Source organism: Musa acuminata, chromosome BXJ2-1 (genome assembly GCF_036884655.1).
Source record: "Musa acuminata AAA Group cultivar baxijiao chromosome BXJ2-1, Cavendish_Baxijiao_AAA, whole genome shotgun sequence".
Lineage (NCBI taxonomy): Eukaryota > Viridiplantae > Streptophyta > Magnoliopsida > Zingiberales > Musaceae > Musa > Musa acuminata.
Genome location: NC_088338.1, coordinates 9,234,795 through 9,259,389, shown reverse-complemented (window position 1 = coordinate 9,259,389; position 24,595 = coordinate 9,234,795). Strand labels below are relative to the sequence as shown.

The 24,595-nt window shown below is 37.0% G+C and overlaps 1 protein-coding gene across 1 annotated transcript; it reads right to left on the bottom strand.

Annotated features, from left to right (window-relative positions):
* Positions 1 to 394: 394 nt before the first annotated feature.
* LOC135598826 (phosphatidylinositol 4-kinase alpha 1-like) lies at positions 395 to 23,804 on the bottom strand. Its single transcript, XM_065093190.1, has 26 exons — positions 22,565 to 23,804; positions 21,823 to 22,164; positions 21,560 to 21,721; positions 20,988 to 21,158; positions 20,660 to 20,818; positions 20,438 to 20,565; positions 19,832 to 20,138; positions 19,212 to 19,380; positions 18,805 to 19,022; positions 16,057 to 16,215; positions 15,780 to 15,962; positions 12,400 to 12,930; positions 11,939 to 12,298; positions 8,644 to 8,858; positions 7,758 to 7,941; positions 7,523 to 7,659; positions 7,280 to 7,430; positions 6,759 to 7,025; positions 6,503 to 6,580; positions 6,272 to 6,319; positions 5,206 to 5,378; positions 4,916 to 5,111; positions 3,155 to 3,295; positions 1,933 to 2,141; positions 1,698 to 1,859; positions 395 to 949 (listed from the first exon to the last, which is right to left on the bottom strand). The coding sequence occupies exons 1-26, from the start codon at positions 23,531 to 23,533 to the stop codon at positions 691 to 693; spliced, it is 6,078 nt and encodes a 2,025-aa protein (XP_064949262.1). The 5' UTR covers positions 23,534 to 23,804; the 3' UTR covers positions 395 to 690.
* Positions 23,805 to 24,595: the final 791 nt, after the last annotated feature.

Below are 24,595 nucleotides of genomic sequence, written 5' to 3'. Positions count from 1 at the left end.
CAGATAAGCCTGAAACCAAAACAATGTTTTTTATGCACCTAGTAAGTCGTTGATCCATCTTCAAAGATAAGATTATGACCAGATCAGCATTTGTGCTTATCGTGCAGAGAGACACGCTGAAGTGTCTTTCTTTAGGTTCATTAACATCATTTGTCATTGCTCCTCCTGTCATAAGAAACGTCATTTGTAACAAATTTCACTGCAGCTTAAGAAGTTGAGACTGATAAGATAACAAAATTCACATTAACTGAGACTATTAGTAACAAAATTCCATTCCTACGGTCAACATAGAAAACCCCTTTAATCGAGGACCACTGAAACAATGAAAACTATTGTTACTGTGAAGGCATTCTCTTTATGTAATGATAATGTGAGATATTGTGAAGCCACAACATTTGCAAGGACAAACCAGAATTCTTTTCTTGCACTATTGTCTTCATGATCCTTATGACATAAATATGTTACAATGTTCTTCCTCTGACTTCAGCAAGTTACACTGCCTCGCAAGCACAAAAATAAGCACTCATTGATACCTCGACACCCACCTGAACAGACCATGACATGAATTTCACGAATGCTTGCAGCCTCAAGAAACCATGAATTTTCCCGACTGGTTTATGCTACTCTTACGTTACTAACAAGAAAACTGACCTGTGGAACATTACAATGCATGCATGGTATTGGTTGGATCTACTTTTCAATTCCTTGCTGCAAATACTGAATCAAGTCATAGCCTGCCGTGGTCCACTTGTTGTAGGCATCGTTGCATGTCCTTATCATGAAGTTTGCAGCTTCGCGCTCACTCATCTCGGGGTGAAATCTCTTCCTCAGGTTTCCTATGGGGTCTCCCCTGCTGAAGCATGGTAGACCACTGTCTACCATCAAAAGTACGGTCGTAACAATTCCATGCATATGCCGCCGTGCAGCAAGGTATCCTTTCACACACAAGCTGAAATAATAAAAAATGACATAAATACTCGAACCTGAAATTTAGCAACTTCTGGCTAACGTAAAGAAGATACAGGAAATGTCTTGGTTGCCTCATTGCTAAAAACATGGAAGAAGATGCAACAAGGAAATTAGCACTTCTGTGTCTGTTAAAAATTGATCATTGGTCATGTGATTCTGCATGACTTCTGATACTCACTGATGGTGTCACGTTTGTACTTCTTATCGATACGAAGATATTAAATTTCAACAAACCGTGACTGGAAAAGCAATTAGTGAGTTGAAGGTAAACCTTTGATTTTACAACAGTTGACAACTTAAACTGTTTAGATGAAATCTAGCATGCATGACAACATAACTAATGGGAAGCATCCTCGACATGATCTACAAACTATGCCACCATAGTTAGTTTGACTCGACCTTCATGAATATGAGACTGTATAGCCAATGTTAGATTATACAGGTAGCAGGGTGAAGAGCATCTTAATGCGAGAAGAAGCATTCGCATGATAAATGCAACAGTAGCACTTCATGTGATTGGCTTAATGCTATCAAAATGGGACAACGTACAGAAGGCGCCATATAGAGAGAGATATGAAATATGATTTACTGAATTTAATATGCTTTCATTTGTGATGACAAAGTCAGGGTGCATAGATCTCAAGTGCAAACTGAGTTTTTTCAAGTCACCGACTATCTAAAATGTCTATGCAGATATGGATTGCATGTAAGCAATTTATGCAAATTACCTGACAAACTGGCTCCAGGTATCACTCTTCATTGACCCAGAAGGGTCAAGCAGTTGAGTCATCTCGTGACTCAGTTTGAACTGAGCACTTTCGAATCTCATATTGTTACCTGGCGACGTTTCTAATATAAACCCAAAATCTATGTGAACAAGCCTTCCCTTGCTGTAAATTACAATAAGTTACACTATCAGTACTTGCAATTACTCGTGGAAGAATTAATTATTAAAGAGCATACTTGTCAAAGAGAAGATTGCCATTATGTCGATCCTTTGGTTGAAGTAGGAGGCTGGCAACAGCATAGCCAGCACTGCTGATCATAAACATTTCACGTGCAGCCTCAAAAGTGGGAGAACCTACAGGTCCATAATCTTGTTGAAAAATCTCATATAAACCACCGTCAGTAGTCTCCCCCATTTGGTTTCTACTCCGTGTATTAGGAACAACCTGCATGATTTTTTGAAAAACTAAATTTTTAAGAGATATCTAATATGGAGTGTGCCCTTGATATAAAATACTTGAAACAGCTTTGTAAGATGGTGTCAATTATCTTTGCAAACAAAATCATCTGATCAAACAATTCATATGACAGGATAGACGGCAAATTCTGAAGAAACAGGAGACTCTTATGGCACAGCAACAGCATAGTTCAATGTTTTAAACATATTTCATCATAGCAAAAGCACTAAGTTGTGCTGCTTAATCAAGATACCAAACTACTAAAATTGAAGCTTTAACCATGTGCAACAGATATCAGAACCCTAAATATAGTTCCTGGATTCCGCATATATTTTCATTAAGCTGATCCAATGTTTAGAAGATGGCAGCACATTCAACCTCAGGTCCTCCTACAGTATATCACCATCTGCTTCTATACTACTATTACAACTGGCCTAAATTAGTTGGAAGCAAACATATAGGAACTACAAAGATCAAACTGACCAAACCATGACTCCTTGCAATAATATGTTACTGAGAATTAAAAAGTTCCAAGGAGAACATGAAAACTGAAGGAATAGCACAATCATCAAACAAATAGCTTTGAGGTAGGCAGTACTGCCTAGGAGCTTCAGCCCACCACCTTAGATGCTACATCTTCCAATATATTTTTGGCCAAACTGCATCCAAGCATCTTGATCAGTGCCTAAGTGGCCATCTAGTAACATAACGTTGCATTTCGCTTGGATGACAAAACAGTCTCAAGGTGTGATAATATATCAATCTGAATGTCATAGGAATTCAGGTGACACTGATCATTAAAGCTTAATCCTACATCACTTGAGTTGAAATCTTGAGGTTTGGTAATGTAATCCTACATGTTGTAAACAGGGAATATAATCTGAAAAGTAGAATCATGAGCCATAAAAATTCTATGAACCCATAATTGAAACAAAGATCAAAATGGAGATGTATTTGCACTTGGCACATATAGATATACCAACTATAAATGGAAATCCTACCTCAATTATGCCCCTCTCATAATCAGTTGGCAGAACACCATAAGGAAACAGATACAGGTTTAACCCAACTGCTTCAAATACATCCCTAAGCAAAGAAATCACTTGAAGCGCAAGAACATCTTGTCGGCAATCATCTCCAACCTACAATATTAGGAAATGCTGTAAGCAATCAGCACTTGGTAGTATACAATATACTATATTGTGCTATTAATAGCAAAATAAAAGAAATGCAATGGGAGGATTTTAGCTAAGCCAATACTAAGTTTCAAAAGTACTAAAATGAGCTTAAATACATAATCTCCCGCAAAGTGTTGACTCGTGGCACTGGCAACAACAAGAAGCCACAATGTCCCAACTACATGGATTATTTCCCACTATTGAGTTCTGGTTAGGGCAGCATCACCAATCAAAATCATTCTAGCATAAGGGAGAAACAATAATATCTAGCACACTACATGTCAGTTGAGGTTTTGTCATCTGGCACAGGCTTTGTGGCAGGACAATGGAGTGTCTGCGTGCCCTCAGCACAGCACAGACCTGTTTGAATCCTGTGCCAAGACATACTGTCCAGCGTGGATTGCCATGGACTGTCACAAAAAGCACACAAACCATGACCTCTCTAACCAAACTTCAGATCATAGATTATTATACCAACAAAGGCCTTAATTGCCCAAATTTAGCAACTGCAGTTTGATGACACATCAGTAAGAATATATGAGATGCAAATTAATAAAACAAAAGCATAACTACAAAATGCAACCAAAGAACAAAAAGAATTTAACTGACTCCAAGTACTTCATTTATGAACACAGATGAACATACATAGCATAGCAGCTGCATTCATGAGGTAGAGAACTTCAATGATAGATGTCACACTGAAATAGACATTTGGAAAACTATGCATTTCAAAATTAGAACTTCCTATTTACAGAGAAGTGGATTTTTTGTAACCCAAAATCATCACAAGATAGATGTTATTGCTTGATGATGGATGTGTGATATTTTAGCATGAACGTAGTTACACATACAAATGTAATAATCTAGTATTCAAGAGAACAGATTGGTTAAAGAAACTAGTAAAACTTAAATATCAAACAAAGACATGTAAAGATGCACATATACAGCATAGCCAGCCAAAAAAGATAACTCTTAAGGAATAAATCAAAGTGCACAAAGCAAATAACAGATTGTAAGGTAGAGTAAGATTAGAGACAAGATCTTTAACTTTACAATTTTTTTAGCACTTAAAACATGTCTTTGAAAATATGCCACACTTAGTTTCAGTTCTTGATTTATATTTTATAGGCCAATATAACAAGGTTTTCTTATGCAACATTGCCACAAAAAAAAATATAGTGCCAAAGTTCCACCTGATGAAGTCCTGAACCATTTCTGGTATACTGACTTCTTAATCTAGAGGCACATAAAAAATAAATGTCATGAGAGAAATCTGGAACCCTACAAAAAATAATGGCTACAGTAGTTGCTGCAATCTAATTCAATCTCAAGCTCCAACAGGAATTGATCACAAAGAGGCCAGCATACATGAAGTACAGAAAGAAAATTCAGTATCGAGGTTCTGCCAAGCTAACCTCATGATCAAATTTAAGATCTAAATTAACTTTATTAGTCTTGAATGTGCATATTAAACTAAAACATGATTAGAGTTAAGCAATGCATCTACAGTGAGGAACTTTAACTCTAAATCCAAATGGGTTCCTCTGACTGACAAACAAGAAATAAGTTATGGCAGTAACTTACCTTAAAAATACAGGCCTGTGGCATTACATCATTAGGATCCCCATCTTTATCAACAACATTAAATGTAATCATTATAGGAACTTTTGCTGCTGATTGAAGGGGAATCCCACTATCCAACTGAATGCCCCGAACAATTTTATTTGGAGCAGTAGGTAAATAGAGATCATCACCATCAATACTAATTTTCTCCAGCTCTCTGAAATAAATACAAATGTAACCCGCTTACATGGTATTAAACTGAAACCACATTGGCATAAAAAATGATAAATACAATGCTATATAAGTGATACCTTCTGATACCAGCTCTGCGTTCCTCCTTTGGTAGTGGAAAGAGAACACCAGAAATAGATGTGACTTTGTCAAAAAAGTCAAACTCTCTCCGAAACATGTCAAGGGCCTCAGAGGTGAAACCATCAATAATTTTCTGTCTGACGACAGGAAGTATTGCTTGAAAGGAATTACTCTATACGGGATCACAAGAAAAGAACCATGTAAACATACAAACTAAATATATGTAATTTACAAATCATTCTAATAAGGATTTACTCTATATAGGATCACAAGTTTATTACAGCATAAACTTTTAGCAAAATAGAATGTTGAATCCAATCTTCACTTTAAAGTCCTGTCAACATGCTTTGACCCAGTATTTAAAAAAAAACAAACAAACAATAACAAATTTACATAAAGAAAAGACATTGTTAATTTGCAATGCATCCAATGTTAGAAAACTGTGGGCTCAGTGAAAACAGGCTCAAATATGACACAAGCCAAAATTTCAAAAAGCAACTGACGTCTGTGTCAGGTGAGCTCAAGTATGAGTGATGGTTGACATCTGTGTCCAGGAGAAATGACGGCCTTCATTACATACATTGAGCCTTGAGGTGTAAGGACTTAAACTAAAAAGCAAGACTTTTAACTATCAAGTGCACCACCCACGGGACCAGAATGTAGACCAAGTGATCTCATCAAGTCATTTTTCTTTTAATTTTCTAATATGTTCTGTTTACAATTCTTTTTGGCCTTCTCCAGTAAATTTCGTCAAAGTGGCCAGTTCATCCTGAATTTTTATTCTATTCTTCAATCTTATGGATCATTTTATTTGTTGGCATTTACTGAAACAAACCTTCCTAAGAAATTGTGTTATTGCATGAGAAGTACCTGAGAGATCTCATAATATATACGTGACATCTCAATCTTGCATCATCTTTATAATTCAGTATGTATATAATGGATAAAATGTTTTTTTACTAGCTAAGTAGGTTAGCAATCTACCACAATCCTTTTGGAAAGTATAAAAAATCACTTGCTTTCTGCTTTATAGAATGCAGCCAAGGTCATGGAAAGATAACCTACCTTGACCACATCAACATCTTTTCCAGATTCTTGCGAACATGACTCACCCTGTCATTTGAAATTTGGAGAGCTGACGTCAGAGAAAGACTTAATGAAACCCACAATATGATTTTGTAAAGAACAAAAAATTGAGCTAATTGTTTGAGGAAACCACAATTAGCTAGGCACAGATCAGTGTATAAAAAAACATAACAACAAAAATGGTTGCAAAATTAAGGTTAGAGGCAACACCTGAAGATGCCATATCAAGATATGAGCAAATATGTTACTTCTTTGAGTAGCTCGAAGCAAATAGCTTTCAACTAACCTCTGCAGAATTCAAGAGAATAACGTTAGTATAGAAACAAACAAATGGGGGATGAACGCACATAATAAAAACATAGGCAGACCTGTATTCTTGAACTACAAGGTGACTATTTATGACATAAAATTCATGCCAAAACAAAAGGGAGCCAGAGCAGAAATACTTTGCATGTAGGACACCCACCCCTTCATCATATCGTAGAGCTTGTACCAGCTGTGGCATGAAAAATGTCACACGTTCCGGTGGATAGGACTCTAGAACTCTCATGGCATAAGCCATCACACGTGGATGGCCCTTATATGGAGGACTGAAAAATTCAAGAGCCTGAGTGATGGAACAAGAAGCCCAATGTGGTAATTGCTGCAGCAATACTGAGTTCTCTTCGATTGCCTTTGGAGTGACAAAAAATGGTAATGCTTCAGGTATAGTACGAATCTCTGATATGTGCACCTGTGAAGAAAAGACAGAGCAAAAGCCAGGAGAAATCAGATCAACTATATTAAGAAATTAGGAAGCAAAAGAAGTGATGGTTTGATCTGCAAGTACAACTCTTAGAAGAGTCGGTATAAGGAAACAGGGACAAATGGTATAATCACAAAAGGACAAAATATAGGAACAAATTTTCTCTATCAGCTATGTAGTAACTACAAGAGAAAAAGAAAGGAATATAATCAATCAAAAATTTGGGCATACAGAAAACATACTTGTACCAACTGAGTTACTTCAGACATCACATGTGAATTTGTAGGGAACCTCAATGTCAAGGAGAAAGCAATGCGGGGATCCACAGAAAATGCAGTTCTTACATGCTCAATCCATTTATCTGAGCCAATTTTAGGACGAGATATGTTGTCTCTGTAGAAGCATTAGAAAAGATTTAAATTTTTAGTGTAACATTTGCTGCAGCACTAATGTATAAAGCAAAAGCACATTTTACTGAGCAATACTTCATATTTAAGGGTTGCGCCCAGACTTCAAGCCTGTCACATTCATGCTGGCAAAGCATAAGAAGCAACTGTTTGCGCTTTTCTCGCCCAGTAGCATAGTTATCCATATGTCCCCATACAGGATGGGATAGTTCCGTCTGTAAATCATGCAGAGGAGACAATTAGACAAGAGAATAGGGTCTACTACGTTACAGCATTAAACTTTACAAGTTTGAAAGCTTGAAATCAAACATACCATATTCAACAATTCATTCTCACGTCCTCGTCCTTTCAATGATGAATCAGTTGGAATGCTATCCACGCATTCGTTCAAAAGATGATGGACAAATAATGAAACAGATTGGGCTTCACTTTGAGCAAAACTCTTACTATTTGTTTCATACCACTCAGGCCCATAAGCAAACCAGCTCAAGGATGCACTGGAATACACAAAATAATGTCACCTGATTGCACCACACAGAACACATAACAAAATGGGTATAGCCAGATATGATAATTTCTCTTCATGCTCAATAAATTAAGTAATCTTGCTTGTGCATATTCATGATAAAAGAAAATAAGGAGGGATGATCATTACTCTTTCCATCACATAAGAACATCTTAATGTATAAAATATAGATAACTTTTCATATAATCATAAAGATAGAGCCATAGAGGTGACAACGTGTTAAGCATCAAGATGTGCTGTCTCTAACAAGCATGATATCCCATGCTGGGTGGGTCTCAATCAAAGCAAACCAGAATCCTGCATTGGTACCAAAACTGCAAGTAATTGGCCAGACAGCCCTTTGAGCGAGAAATGGGCTCATCCAGCACCAAGGCCTCCTTGAGGAGGGCAACAAGGAATGTTCTTCGATATGTAGAGTATAAGCTATAAAGTTTGCATCATCTTTATTTTCTTAGGATTAAAATAAAACAACTGTTCCTCACAAATATAATTTCTTTAGTTTCTTGTACAATTTTCATGAGTCTAATCCTTTACTTACACAGTGCAAACTATAACTACAAGAGAAGTATACTGAAAAAGAACAACCAATTAACATTTTAGCAAACTGTTGGCCATCAGTATAAAAGGTTAATACAGAACTAATGTAAATGATGCTAGGATCAATGCTACTAACCGGAAAACCCTATCCTCCAACAATTGAAGGCCCATCTTGGAATTCTGCAAATTTTTCTGTGACTGGCATGAGCAGAACTTCAATCCAAGAAGCATTGCTGTGAAGAAGGTGCCAGCAGCAGCAGGATGGTGAGAAAAATGTGAAGGAGATTTCATTGTCCCTTGCAACATTCGGCCTAGAAGCAGAAGTTGCTCCATACTGTCATGTCGAACAACCTAGCAACAACAAAATCAGTGCAACATATCTGAGATTTGTGGATGCTGCATATAAAGAATATCAAATAAATAAGTGAAGCCATGTTTTGTTATGCAAAAGTATATACCAACGACAAGAAAGTCTCTGGCAATATGACAAAACATGCTTTGTGATGCTCCATTAAAGTATTAATTTAAATTTTAAAGTGTCAGACACATTGCAAACGATATGGTTTCTTGGTTATAAGCTGAAGAACACACAACTTTCAGTCATCATGGAGAGCAAGGTGGCTAGGTAATGGTCAAGCAAATATAATAATAGACTCAACTACAACAAAATAGAAAAACAGGAAAACGAGAACACAAAAAGGAACTGATATATTCAAAGATATACCCAGAACCGCAGGGGATACATTTCATGAGTGTATTGCACCGAGCAAAGCTATTGATAATTCATCAGCAAGTTAACTTCATTCTACAAACATCTGGAGAAAAGTTTACCTGAAAGCTACTACAACCATGATACATAATGAAGACCAAGGATTTAAATAATGGATTGATACCAGTTTTACAATCCAGTAGATGCAAGTATATTGAGCCCAGGATTATCGAATAAATAAAATTTTAAAATGAATTGTATTGCATAGATATCAGGCTAAACATGTCGTCACCGGCACTAGGTCGAACCAGTAGATATCAATCAGTATGTACCAATCTGATTGGTATTTAAATCCTTGATGACGACCCAAGATCAAAGGATAAGCTTGATTAGTCATAATAAAAAGGACATCATGTATACATGCAGAAGAAGACTATATGATAGTAAGATTGGAGCAATAGACATTGACATTTTAGGGTGGCTTACATAGAGCATAAGGAACTTTCCTTTTGGGTTATTGATTAAATTTAGATAGTCCTTTCACTATCAAATTCCAACTATCCATTTGAAATCAAGTCACTTCAATTTAGTTCATCAAGAAAAAAATTGAAGGATGTAAATAAATTTGTTTGTGGGACTCTTGGAACAACTAGAATTGTCTAACTTATTTGTTCATGGGTGAATTTGGAATGACTAGAGTTATATAAGCAGTAATACTAAATATTTGCACAAAACATCAATGGAACTCCAACTGTTGCTCATAAACTTTAGGAGTGTAGCCTCTCAATCTAACCAAAATTGGAAGAACTCCAAGACATGATTTTCCTTTTAGCCAAACTAGAATCCATTATGTTAACATTCCACTTGGTTTATAAAAATAAAACACCATTCTCATGACTCTGTTGCCAGGAGACTCGGGCCTACGAAGTTCTAGTAATGTTAAACATTAATAACAAATAAACAGAATTTATATCACCTAATGCAAAGTTGTTTATGATGCATGAACATATAAATATATTTCTTGTTTAAAAAAATATATTATTAGTTCATGGGGTATTTTGCAATGTCATAATCTGCCAAATAGTAGCATCTTCTATTATGCTACATTAATTACCAATATTGCCCAAAAGAAGAAAAGAAAGGGAGCCAAAGAAAAAAGGAGATTAATCTTGGTATTTGTTAGAGAATCTAAGGAAAAGAAGGAAATACATCTTGGGCTCAGTTGAAGATTTCATCCCTATGGACAAAGAATTAACAAAAATGGAGGGAGGCCCATAAATCAATTTTGCCAAGGAAGATTAGTTGTCAACACACAAACACACACACACACACACACACACATATAGGAAGTAGATTATCCATTTGTCATGATGTAATTGTATACTTTTCTTATTTTTGTATTTTTCTTTCCTGTTGTATTTGTTGGGTTTATAGAAAGAGGGAAAAGGATTGAAACAAAAGATCAAAGATATAGAATGAACAAAAAAAAAATTCCCACAACATATGCAAGTGGTATGAGACTATGTTTCTTTCCTTGATGGTGCGATACTGCGATTCTATCATCCTTGTGAGAAAAACTTCTTGAAACATAAGGAGGTTAATAATTTTCCTTTTTTATATCATCTTTCTCAATTATCATCTTTCCTTTTCCCTATTCCCTTACTCTTTCTCATTTGTCATGAACATGGTATCAAAGCTCGTCGTACATTAGATTTGGTATCAGAATCAAGTAGTCCTATGCCAAGTTATATCAGAATTGTTCATTTAACCAAGATGTTTTATAGTCATATGTCAAATTATATCAGAACTGTTGATTTAACCAAGATGTTTATAATTAAGGTTGATCAAAATTTCATCCAATTGAAGTCAATGAGTTCCTATTCAATAAAAGTACATGATACACGACCATTTTTATTTTTTTTTGTTTGAATAAATTTTATTTGTTCAAGGGCTGCTTTTGCTGTGTAAAGTTGCCAAATGGCAAATTACTTACCAAAATTGTTTAAGAGAACAAAACAAACATAAAAAAGGAAGAACATTAATCTTAGGCTTCAATTAAGATTCCCAGTAAAAAGAAAGAAAACATATCTTGAGCTTGCTTTGAATATTTCAAGGGTGTATTAAAGATTTCTTCCTTTAAAGAAGTTTCATCATTATTGAAGAGACAAAGAAGGAAATCTACTGATCAAGTAGTTTCAAAGAATGTTCATAAGAAAATAAGAATATATCTTTCCAAAGAAGAGAACTGATGATTGATTTACCTTAATATGTACTTGGGAGTCTCTAATAAGATGGAAAGAGATAATAACTAAAGATCATAGAATGATTGAATAAATATAAGTTTTTTCACATTATGTATGAGTGTTGTAAGACCATGTTTCTTGTCTCAATTATATGATTTCATCATCTATGTATGAGACAAATGGAGATGTGAAGTCTTTATCCCTAGGAAGTACTTCTTGAGACAGAGAGTCTAGTAGTTAGTTTTTTTCTATTATCATTCACAATCTTTATCTTTTCCCTCATCTATTCTTAAATAAAATAATACTCTCTCTGCTTGTCACGAACTTGTCCGACATCAAGTTTGGCATCAGAGCTAAGTTGTCCTACATCAGTCTCAGAATCAAAACTAAATATCCACATGTGAGCATTCTATTAACTACACTATCATAGAGGATGCTACAGGAGAGAACTGACGAATAGCCACAAACTCAATCCTAACCTCAAAACGGTCAATGAAGAAACCAAGCCAGAGCCTATGCGCAATTAGCCCTTCTACAGGATCTTTTTCTTCTGGTGCTTCAGGCTCACCAGGAACAAGATGCGGCCTCAATTTTGCAGCAGGACCAGAATTTCTCATCTCTGATGCAAACAATCCACGTTTTGTATCTATTGTCCACAGCCAGGCATCAACAAGCTCTGCGAGGACAAGAGATCCCAGCGAAGGTGCAGCAGAAACCAGCCATGTCCAGATAAATATTCCAGTCTCCATCGCATCTGGTGTAGAGATGTAAGCAGGACACCAGCAAAGAAGCCGTAATAGTTGTGAAAATCCTTCCATGTTCAATTTAGACTCAGCATCCTGATCATCATCTCAATCAATAACAATAAGTGCCAGAGACAGTGTAATGACAAAACACAGGATTAGCAAAAAGAACTTCAAAATGAAATTCAAAGGTTTACCAAGTATGACAGAAGTAATGCAGTTGCCTGAGAGCATGTTTCACGAAATAATGTCTTATCCATCACTAATCCTTTCTCAGCAGTACCAACAAATTGCTGAAGCAGATGAACAAACTTCGAAAGAAGAATTTCGCTGAATGATTCCTTTTTAAGATTTAATTGCGGAGAGGGTAACCCTACATTCATGGGTTGACCAAGACCAAGTCCCAGACTTCCTGGAGACATGCCCATCTGAAAACCCCCAATACTCTCATATAGCCTTTTCATACCAGCAATCTCCCCAGCATGGTTGCACTTAACTGTCGCACTCACAACAGCAGTTGAAAGAACTTCCAGAATAAAACCATCCGATACTTCCTTTTTGGCTCCTGATGCTGCTGCTGCAGAATATATAACCGCTGGAGTATTTGCCGTCCTAATGCCAGTCCAAGAATCGTTCTTCCCTGTACAGATACGTATTTCAGACAAAAGGGAAACCACATCTGATGCATGTTGTGTCCTCTGCAAAGCATTCGGCTTGCATAGGTTTTCCTGGCATTGTAATGTCAAACATCAGAATGTGTAACCGAACACTATATAAGAGTTCTTATGGAGCAACTAGATTCAAAAAGCATAACAACTCTAGTGTGCCAAAGAAATTTCTCATTATAATTTGTGTGATATGCAAACCTTAATGTCAATTAAATGCCTCATTATATGTATATGTGTATTAGTAACTTAAGAAGAGCATAGTGACACCTCTCCTGCATTCTGGTCCAAAAATGTTTCACAAATAAAAAGTATTCAATGTGATGCAATTGTTGTGATGCACCAAGGAACTATATAAGCTTAATCATCCAATCAGCACAGAGAAAAGTTTCATTTGGAGCATCAAATTTTGTCTTTTGTTATGGCAGACCAATTATGTTGCCTAAGAGGTTTCAAACAGACGTCTAACTAGCATTTTAGGCCTCAATAAGTCGACATTGTACAATGGGAAACCAAAGCTGATTTAGTTTAGGGTTATTCTATCAGAAGATGAATGGAGATAGGTCAGATCATTGCTAAATGGTTCTAATGAAATTTGACTTTCCAATTCAGGCTATCACCAATGTCATTTCATGCAAGAACTCTGCTCAATACTATGAAAAGCATCTATGGACTGACAAACCCTTCATGCTTAACTAATCCGCCCATAATAGACATCGTGTATTCTTTCATTTATTAAGTCTAAGCATGGGAGAATCCAAACCAACCCAAATAATACAAATTCATCCAATCTACCTGTCTAGAATCATCATCAGCATGTTGATAACCTTAATTACCACAATATTGAATTTTCAATGGCATAAATTCAGTAAAATATTTCATAAATCAGCAAATGAGAAGGAAGAAGAAAAAAAAGTGAGAATAGAGATGAAAGAGAAGAAGATTAGGCCAAGCAACTTTGTTTTTTTTTTTTTCTTTCATCACAAGAACATTCATAAGCCTCTTTTTCTCAGGCAAGGACCCTTCAATATAGAAGACACTGAGGAAAAAGTATTTGAGTCCAGAAAAGGAAACAGGGTGGTGAAACAAGGCTTTCAAAATAACCTAGCTGTCAACTGTTTCATTGCATTTTTATTGTGATCCCATCCCTACAAAAGTGACAAATTTGGTCGAGACTAGATGTCCAGCACAAGAATAAATCAAACTACAACTAAACTTGTATACAACAAATAACAACAACAACGAGGCCATAAAATCCCAACTTCGATAAAAGTAAACTTGGATGCCTCGAGAATAATATATCCTATATAATGTAAGTAAAGAAATTTGCGTCTCCATGGCCCAGCATATGTATATACTGGCATCAAACTGCCAATATATGCAGGTTCCTCTTTGTTAGAAATCAGAGTATATATTTTGAATCTTTACACCTTCCAATTAAATGTAGTAATAAAAATCTTGGATATAATAATGAGCCAAAAAAATTGTTAATGTATCAGCCACATACTGGTGGACCTAGTTGAAAGCATCCGTAGATTATGTTAAGCATCTATACATTGAAGTTTGGACCAACAAAGTCAGCCATACCAACATGAATTCTGATACAACCTAATATGATGTATAGAAAGATCAGACCACGCTAGCACATGTGTGGTAAGACATTTAACGGACACGTAACCAAGGACTAAATCTCAAGTCTGTACCAATACTGATTGGTGGTCGGACATGTATGATATTGAAATTACATATACTGGTTGTTGGTATGAAGTAGTACTGGTTGCCATCAGCCGGAAGAAGCAAAGAGAGAGAGAAGAGGAGGTCAGGTAATCATATCATGACCCATCGGGTTAGAATAACTATCCCATTCCCTTAATGGACGTGAACCACTAGCCCAAAATGTTTTAGTTCAAGTTAACACCTCATAAACCAGTCCAATGTTCCTGCAACATTTGATATAGGTATAAATCAGGATATTACCATCTCTCTCATTTAAGACTTGATGTCCTCATCAAAAACCCTAGTGTAGTGCATGTGAGTCTCCGCCTATTGGTGGTGGCTCCACGCAATGTCCTCACGCCTCATCCACAAGTATTATTTGTCACAACCCAACCGATGGGATAATTTGACCAGTCTTAACCATAGATATAAAATATTTAAATCCAAGTTAATAGTAGAAGACTCGTCTATCTCTATGTGCGAACTCAACTTCTCTCTCATATTTAATGTGGAACAAAACCAAAGAATTACACATCAGGCGATGAACGAGAGGCCACGACGAGGCAACAAGAAACAATGGAGTGAAGCAAGAGGAGGTGGAGAGACGGCAACTTGGTATGAAGAAATATAGAAATATAAGAAAAGAAGTAAAAAAAATGGAGTTGATGGTGGATACCAGTAACAATTAGCTTACTATCCAATAAGCCCGATGTGGTACAAAGGAAGAGAAGACACCGATAATGCGGCAGGGTGGAGGCAAAAGTGAATGCAATGGGGAGGAGGGGAAAAATAAAGGAAGAAAAAAAAGAGAGTAGAGAAATCAAGAAAAGACAAAGAAGAAAGAAGAAATTTAAAAAAATGATACAGAGAATTGTTAAAAAGTAAAACATGGTCTAGTAAACCCGGTAAAGTGATTTTACAGCACAGTAAAGCCCATATTGAACCAATCATAAGAAATTATGTAGCCCTCATCTTGGCTGATTGTCAAACCAGTAAATACCATATCGACTGTACCATCAAATGTTCGAATGGTATTTAAAACTTGGTTATTAGTCTACAAAAACATAAATCTCATCATAAAACTCATAAAGTAGAATTCAACTCTAACTGAAGAAGCTTTTTTTTCAACCACAATTGACATAAATTCATTAAGATCCTAATCATGTAAGTACAGCTTATTTATTCCTTGAGCAAACCTGTAGAAGACCCTGTGTAGTGCATGGAGCATAAGAAAGAGCAGTAGTGATCCATTCTCGAGCAATTTTTTGGTATAAAGAGCGAATTGTGGCAAGCCAAGCAGGATCATGTACTTGAATAGATGGTAATTCATTATGACCTGAAAAAAGAAGTGAATCCAAGCACAAAGAGTTCCATAATACCTGCAGGCAAAACAACCAGTTTTTACAACAAAATAACTGAAAGATCGCAAGAAACGTATGAGAATCATCCAGCCAACATAAAGGGAGAACTAACCTGTGGAAACTTTTCTCTCAGCTGAGTTAACAAATTAACACTAATATCACGGACATGTTCATCCCTTTGTGACAAATTCTTTATGAGATAGCACGCATGAGCAGAAAGAACCGATTCCCTTATTTCAGCTTCTTGTCCTATATCAGATATTTTTTCCTCCTAGATAATCAATAAAGCTAATTACTATATAAGAATTTGCCACAATTCAATCCCAATAAAAAAAACAGTGGTAGCAATTATAATTAATAGAATGCAACAACCAGATGATACACTCGAATTAGATTAAGATATTGTCAGTTGTCACAGGCCCAAAGAGTTGACATGAAAGTTAGCAATTGATTACTCGATTCTTTACAAGATGTCAAGCTTAGAATTCCTTTTATTTATGATATAAGATTTAAGCAGTTGAAAAAATGAACAGCTGGTTATTAATGATCTGAGAAAACCAAATCACATAAAATTGGTGACTAAGGCTTGCCTCACTCTCACCTTCTAGTTGTTAAAGTCTAATAAAATGCCTCTTATTGGTGACAGACATATTAGACTCAGATTATCATCTGGTTGCGTAGCATGATATGGTTATTAATGATCTGAGAAAATCAAATCACATAAAATTGGTGATTAAGGCTTGCCTCACTCTCACCATCTAGTTGTCAAAAGTCTAATTAAAATGCCTCTTATTGGTGGCAGACATATTACTCAGATTATCATCTGGTTGCGTAGCTTGGTATCTATTTTTTCTTGTCCTTCAAATTTCTTCTTTAGCTCCTTTCCTCATCCAAAAAACCATGTATATATTTAGTAACAGATTTTTTATCCTTAAGCAGAACCAAGATATGCAATACCGTACCGTACCGGTGTTTCAAGGTTGGCTCGATATGGTACGGTACCGGCGTACCGAGCGGTACATTAGGGCATACCAAACGGTACACCAGGGCTTACCGAGCGATTTCCTCTTACTGTAGCACGGTCCGTCCGGTAGCGGGCGGTCCGCGTACTGGTATGCCGTCGGACCGGTACGTACCACCCGTACCAAATGGTACCATTCGAAATTGCATACCATGAGCAGAACATCTCAAATTTGTGCAGAAATGAAGACTTCTCTCCTGAAATAGCTCTCATGTGCCATTTTTCATCTATAGTAAATGTTCTGGGTTGAGAGTAGTCTTGGTAGACATGTCAAATGAGCACAAGGTAGAGGTGGAAACCAATATTAACTAAGGAGCTAACAGTACAGGCCCAGAGAATAATGATGACAATGCTGAAAAAATATGTAAATAAAGAGTTGGGTAGAGAACTCCCCTATAGTATAGCATTGTTAATGATTGTTGGAAAGATAATCGTGAAATTATAGCAAAGAGGCACCCCAATCATGAAATTATATACATGATCACCTAGATCAGGCAGCAGAAACCTCACCATGCACCAAGACTCGGCCACAGATCACGATATTATAAAGATGTCTTAATTCCATGCTAAAAATATTTTAAATATCCTTCCAATGGCTAAAAATTAATAACCTTCTGCAGCCTATTCCTTGCAAAGAAATCATATTGATGCTTTAACATTTGCCAACACTGAGCCATTTTGATGTCTGCACATACGAGCAACTTAACATTGAAGTGTAACAGTTCAATTATGCATATATGAGAACTTGAATAATCAAGTGTAACAGTTCAAGTAGGCCTATATAAAACTTGTTAATGGTGTATCAGTTTACTTTCTATTTCCTTGATAACCTGATAACCAAAGCTAGCATCTAATTTCACTCATTTCTTGAATAACTTTTTATTTCCTTTCAGCCTTTTTGGTTTGGTGAAAAAACACCACAAATAATACCTAATCCAAAGATTTTTTATTTTATTATCCATAAATATCACCATAAAATAATATTTTGCCTTAACTAATATTTTCAAGAACTTCCACTTTCACTCGATAACAGGTCAAAGTATCAAACAATAATCTTATAAAACCGAATGGGGATTAAATGCAAAACATTCATGCTCTGCACAATTTAAGTGCCTGCATGGTGGAGATCAATCGTTTGCTGTTTTTCTTAACAGTATGAGTTCAAATAAACAAGGATCATCGCAATTATCGCCTACCAGAGAGCAGCTTTTTTCTGACCATTTTAAGAAAGAGCATATAAAGATCCTCCTTGACATTAGATGTAAAATTTATCAGAAGAACAGGCAAATAGATAAATAAATGCATCAATAAAATATTTAGCAAACTTAAAAATTTAAGCAGTGTGAATGAATTCAGATGTGTTTATGTACATGTCTAATCTGGCAAAAACAAGACAGTATAATGATTGATATATTGGCACATATACAAAAATAAGTTTAAAAAGATCATATATTAGACAAATGCAAGAGTTAGAACATACATCACAAAAATAACTAAATAAGCATACTTTGACAAAATAACTTGATTTAGAATGTTGTGAAAATGCAATAATACATCAGAAAATGTTTGTTTATAGTCATTCATTTTATTGTTAAAACCTATCCAAAAATGTTTTCTGGGAATCTGGTGTTCATCTTATTGACACATCTGACACAATTCATATGGATGAATAATAGAAACCATATACCACATACAATAAACTAGAGAGATGCCTGGTCAACATCCATAGTTGAGTAACAACCAGAATAAAATAAATGTATGATATAAAAGTTTTCAAGTAAAAAACAAAGCACCATATAAAAAGGAAAGTGCATATTTCAAAAAGCATCAAAAGCTTACCAGCCATGATACTGCTGCTTCAAAAGCCCTATGCACGATTGCAGTCAAGCATTGAAACACGGCAGGCATCAAGTTTGGAGTAAGTAGATACTCAAACACACAACTGAACGCACTTTTTGATGTAGTCGAAGAGGGTTCAGCAGAGAGTAAGCCACCATTACAACTAAACCGTATTATCTCCAAAAAAGCTACTGCAAGAAGATATGTTGCCTTAACACCTGTTGTTCAAGTAAAAATTCAAACAATATTAGTATAGATTGTTCTCTTCTCCTAGCTAGATGAATCTACTTTTTACTAAGCCAATCATAGCCAGAACAGCACTTTGAATCAGATCCTACGAGATGCAAAGATTAAAAAAAGAAGTAAAGCAAAATAGGACGTCTTTTTAACAAAGATTTCATTTGAACCTGAAATTGTGCTCATTGCTGCTACCTCAACTCGTCCTCCTAATGCAGCAGAAAGGGCAGCTCTCTGAGCAACAGCAGCTTTCTCGTTACCACTGCCACGACGACTTCCAGGGTTGTGAAGTGCATTTAGCTCCAATTCATCTTCAAGCCATTTCACTGAACTAACAACCTATCACAAACATGTCCATTGCCATAATACAGAACCATTATCCATCAAGTAAATATTCAAATAACAATTATTAGCATCATTAATTAGCAATCTAGTTAACATAAGATGATTCAGATTTTAAGACTTTTGTCACTGCAAAAAACTAACTCTTGATCCTACAAAAAAACAGTTGCAAACCTTAAAACATGAAAGAGCTGATATGGAAGAAAAGTTATCAATTATACAAGGACAACAAAAAAGGAAGCTTGCAAGCATCACACAAGTTTGTTTCAAAGAGTAAAAGATGGATGTTGCATGTATACTCAAAAAACTTAGCATGTCGTATGTGAAAAAGCAGTATCTGCTTGCAAGAACTGAAAAATGGTTTCATTAAATGTATTTGATATGGTACAACAACTGATGTAAGATGAAGATATTCCGCAGAAGTATTATGATGCTTTTATTAGCTTACCAGAGGTGGTGTTCCTTTTGCAATGCGTCGGACAGCCATAGACCATTCCTCATTCCACATGTATGGCCCAGCCACAGCTTGAAGAGGTATGGTGCTAACACTTCCCACAGTATTTAACGATGTTGATACTGGCTTTGTTTGGATCTGATTTTGTTGAATCGGAGGTGCTAAGCCAAACAAAACAATATAGAACCATAGGTTTCGAAATAGCTTTAATAGAGAAGGCTCAACATTGGCTGCAGGATCAAAGTCAGAGCAGATTTCTGCAATTGCAGGCAGTAATGGCCCTAAGAAATCGGCACCACTCCTACAAAATCAAAAGCATCACACTGAGAATAACAAAAGAGAGAAACATAGAAAGAACTCCTTGAGCTTTAGATAACCAAAACTTCAAATGTTCCACAGGTTGCTATGATACAAGACTAAGCACACAGCTAACAGTGCTTGACATTTTCTGTGTCCTTCATATTGGGCAGCAGGGGCAACGTCCACAATCAGGTGGCTGCCCATACATCAAGCCCCTGAAAAGATTGGTGCATAGGCTTGGCTACCTACATGAAGTGTAACAAAATTGACACAAAGACCTGTCACCCATCAAAACCCTACCTTCCACTTTGTGATTCAGCAGCTAGTCCCACATCAGAGCATAAAGATAATAGCCTATGGCGGTAGTCAGACCTTAGTTTTGCGGCGGTAAGACGAGAGGCAACCAGAAGAAACCCTGCAGGAAGTGTCTAGAATATAGTTGAAGCAGTTAGCAAACAATGACAAATTAGATGTTTGTGAAGTAGCACATAATATGGAGTCCAAAGAAACAACTAAACAGACCTCTACTCGCTCCGTAGTAGCTTCTGAGGGCAGTGTTTTGTTTTCTGTCAATCCAATATTCTTGAGTTTATCCAAATAGCTTCTAGTCATTAAAACTACCGTCTCACGATAGGACTTCTCAAAACCCAAACAAGCTATGCGAGATACGGCATCTAATAGCTGAAATATTTATGAAAATCATTTCAACAAGATTGCCACACTATGGATGACAGCAGTTACATCAGAAGAAATCAAAATGATAAAACTAAAACCACACAAAAGCCTAACAAGACACACAGTTTAACACTAAACACTAGCATATACATTCGTAGGAGACAAGGTTTCATACTCGGAGACGTAATAAACTTGGAGTGGAAGCATCTCCCTCTTCAAGACTCTCAATGAAGAGGGGCAAAATCATGTCTACGATTTCCCACTTATTCGCTGACGAGCTCAAGTCAGCAAGGAGACATATGACATTCAGCTGGACAACAGGAACAGCCTGTTTTTCTTTCCCATCCTGCAACAGAAAATAGGTTATGTAGGGAATCCAACATATATTGTTTTCTGAAGGCAAAACTCAAATGACACTGAAACAAGAAACAAGAAACAAAAGCCGCATAGGCGAATAAAGCTCCATTATGGCATAGCAATTAAAACAAACTTTAGCATTAGAAAACAACCTGGTGCACAGCTCTATCATCCATTACAGGAATAAAAAATTTTAATGTTTTATTAATTTCAGCTAAAAAGTTAACGAGCTTACAAAATATGAAGTGCAATGTCAATGGCAATCTAATCATTCGAAGTAATCCTCTATAAATAAGCTGGTCCAGTTATATACAAAAACAACTATATTGAACTTCCTAAGGGTTGTTAGAAGCAGAACCACTTTGTCTAGGAAGGAACAGTTTTCCATACCTGCTCCTCATAGTCATTCCTTTCCCGAATGCATGAAGCTAAACCCATGATAAAAGTGTCAACAAGAGCCCTATCTTTGCTCCATCCAAACTCAATTATTTCACAACATAGCTTTGTGACAGTCTCAAACATAGTTCCCTGATTGTTTCCTGACATATCAGCCTGTTCCAAGGAGCAAACACCAAAAGCTAATTATATATGTTCATAACTTGATGTGGGTTAAGAAGAGCAATATCCATATCCAATAAAAGCCAGAAGCAGACCTGAGCACAGGTGGTCAGGACAAGTGGCTTCAGGGGAATGAGCAACACTCTCAACAGCTGGCCCCCACGAGACACAGCTATTTGGCTAATTCCACTGAGTAATGTGCTGAACAGCTCCTCACATTTTTTCAATTTTCGCCATAAAGAGACTATGCAAGCTTCTGCAGCATCCAGGAGTAAGGCAAGTGTTCGACGCAATAGATCTTTGGAAGATTTCCCATCTGAATCTAGAGAGATGAGGCTCTTAATCTGCACTACTATTGCTGCTTGACAACAGGACAACTTTGTATTTATTCTAACTTTCAGCTGTGGACCCTGTTCTCTCCAGTCACGTTTTCGAACCTGGAAGTGGATAATCAAAAAGGAACTTTAGTCATCCTAACCAAACAAAAAGCAGTCGTCCACACATCACAGTCCAGTAATTCAGATCAGAAAAACCATAGACTATTAAATTCTTGCAACATTAGAAATTCACTTTTAATTTTAGGCGAGCTAAGATTCTTGTACTGATTTGGTCAAGTTTAAACATTATTTTAAATTCATGCTGCCCCCCTTTTTTATACAAAACATTTCACTCTAATACTAATTGTGGTCAGGAAAGATGACACAATTCGTTGAAAGTAATTTTAGAACAATACCTGAATAAGCAGCATAAATAAGGACCTTCATGAGTTATAGATGGAAGGGTATAAGAGTGTGTTTATTTTGATTAAAGAAAAAAGGAAAAGAGGTACAAACTAACCTTTAGAAATGCTGGCAAAGACTTGATCTGTTTCGTGGCCACCTTTCTAACCTGCTCTAAATGCTCGGAGTTGATCGCCCCGTTTCTATCCATCATCTGTCCAAATAACCTGAATGCGATCTCCTGCTTCTCTAACCTGTCCACGGTCTCCTCCTCAAACACCACCATGTCCTGCCTCACCACTCCCGGCCCCTCATTGGATATTAATTGATCTGCACCGCTCCCTGCAATGCCACCCGAGCTCCCATTCCCCATAGGAGTCACAGAGGAGACCTCGCTCGCAGCGTCGTCAGCGGTCTCCCGATCTTCATCTTTAGTCTTCCCCTTCGACGGCGTGCTCTGCACTGAGGAGCTCCAAGACGACGAGTTCTCGGAGAGTGAGGAAACAGATGTAGCCTCTTCGGCCCCGCGGGAGGCGAATTGGTCGAGGAGGCATCCGACGAGCCGCTCAGACTCGGCGGGACCGATCGGGGGGCAGCTCCTGGAGATGGCGACGAGGAAGGTGCGGGCGATGGCCGGGTCTCCGTCGCCGCCACCGCTGAGGATGGAGACAACGGCAACGACGGTTCCACCAAAGAAGGCGGAGAGGTCGGCGGAGAGGTCGGGTGAGAGGTCGGCAGCCTGGGCTGTGTACCGGAGGAGGTCGGAGAAGAAGAGGGAGATCTGGTCGAAGGAGAAGGCCTGGGGCCAGAAGGAGGGGCGGAAAGCGACGGACGGGGCGACGCGGAGGAAGTCGAGGAGGGGAGCACGGGCAGAGGCGGGGGCGGTGGCGCACCGTGAGAGAAGACGGACGAGGGCGACGAGGGCGTGGAGCTGGGAGCGAGATACGCGAGGAGGGACCGCGGAGGCGCCGCCGGGAGTGGACCGGTTGAGGGAGGGAGGGCAGCGGGAACAGATCCAAGAAAGCTTGTCGGCGAACAGGTCGGGGTTCTGCGCCACGAGGTCGCAGAGCTCCGCGAGGGCTTCCATGGCGAAATGTGGGACGGAAGAGAAGGACCGGGAATCAAACCTCCTCCCCTTCCTTTATATTTGGTGACGGGCGATGAGGAAGCGGAGGTGGAGGAGAAGGCGGAAGGGGGGATCGATCGCCATTCTTAGGATCCCTCCTTTCTCGACAGTGTCCGTGGGATGAGAAAACAAGAGGGCTTTTAAAACCCGCTCCGTCATATCCGGTGTTATGGACACGCGTCGCGCTGTGAACGGCAGTAAGGGCTTTATTTGCTATGTGACTTCTAGTGGATCCGGACCTGGACTTTTTCTCTCTGTCTCGCTGCGCGTTTACGTTTAAGTCGTTTTGAGAAGGGAGTCGTGGAGAAGAATAAACCAGAGGCGATGAACGGACGTTAAGAACCAAGCTTGCTTGACAAAGGTTTATATAATCATTTAGACTAATTATAAATTACCTTTTTTAATTAGTTATATTTAGCATCTTAATTCATATATTTTAAAAATTATTATTAAAATTTTTATCTTTATAAAAATAAAATATTTGATCTCGTTACTCTAATAAAATTTCTCTCTCTTGATTTTTAATCCTATAAAATTATCTTTTTAATCGTATATAGAAAGCCGTAGAGATCTTAATATAATTTTTAAAAGTATAGATATCAAAATATAAATAAAAAAATATATATAATTAATCCTAATCCTTTAATGAAAAACTATATATATATATATATATATATATATATATATACTTTCAATATCAATGAATTTTATATTTATTCTTCTACATATATTTCTATAAAACCTAAAAACTTGTAAATATTTCTCATATAGTTGAATGTAATTTAGTTGTTAGATGTAAATTTCTATAAAACCCAAAATGTTTAATTTCTAGTTGACATCATATAAAAAATACATTTTTATATTTTAAATGTAAATTAAAATAATATTATTTATAAATAATTTTTTTAAAAAGGTAATGGTGTAGACAAGAAGGGATTCAATTATTTAAATTCTAATTGGAATCTCAAAAAGTATATTTTTTTCTAAATTTTAAATGGCAAATGATGCCATGTTATATATATA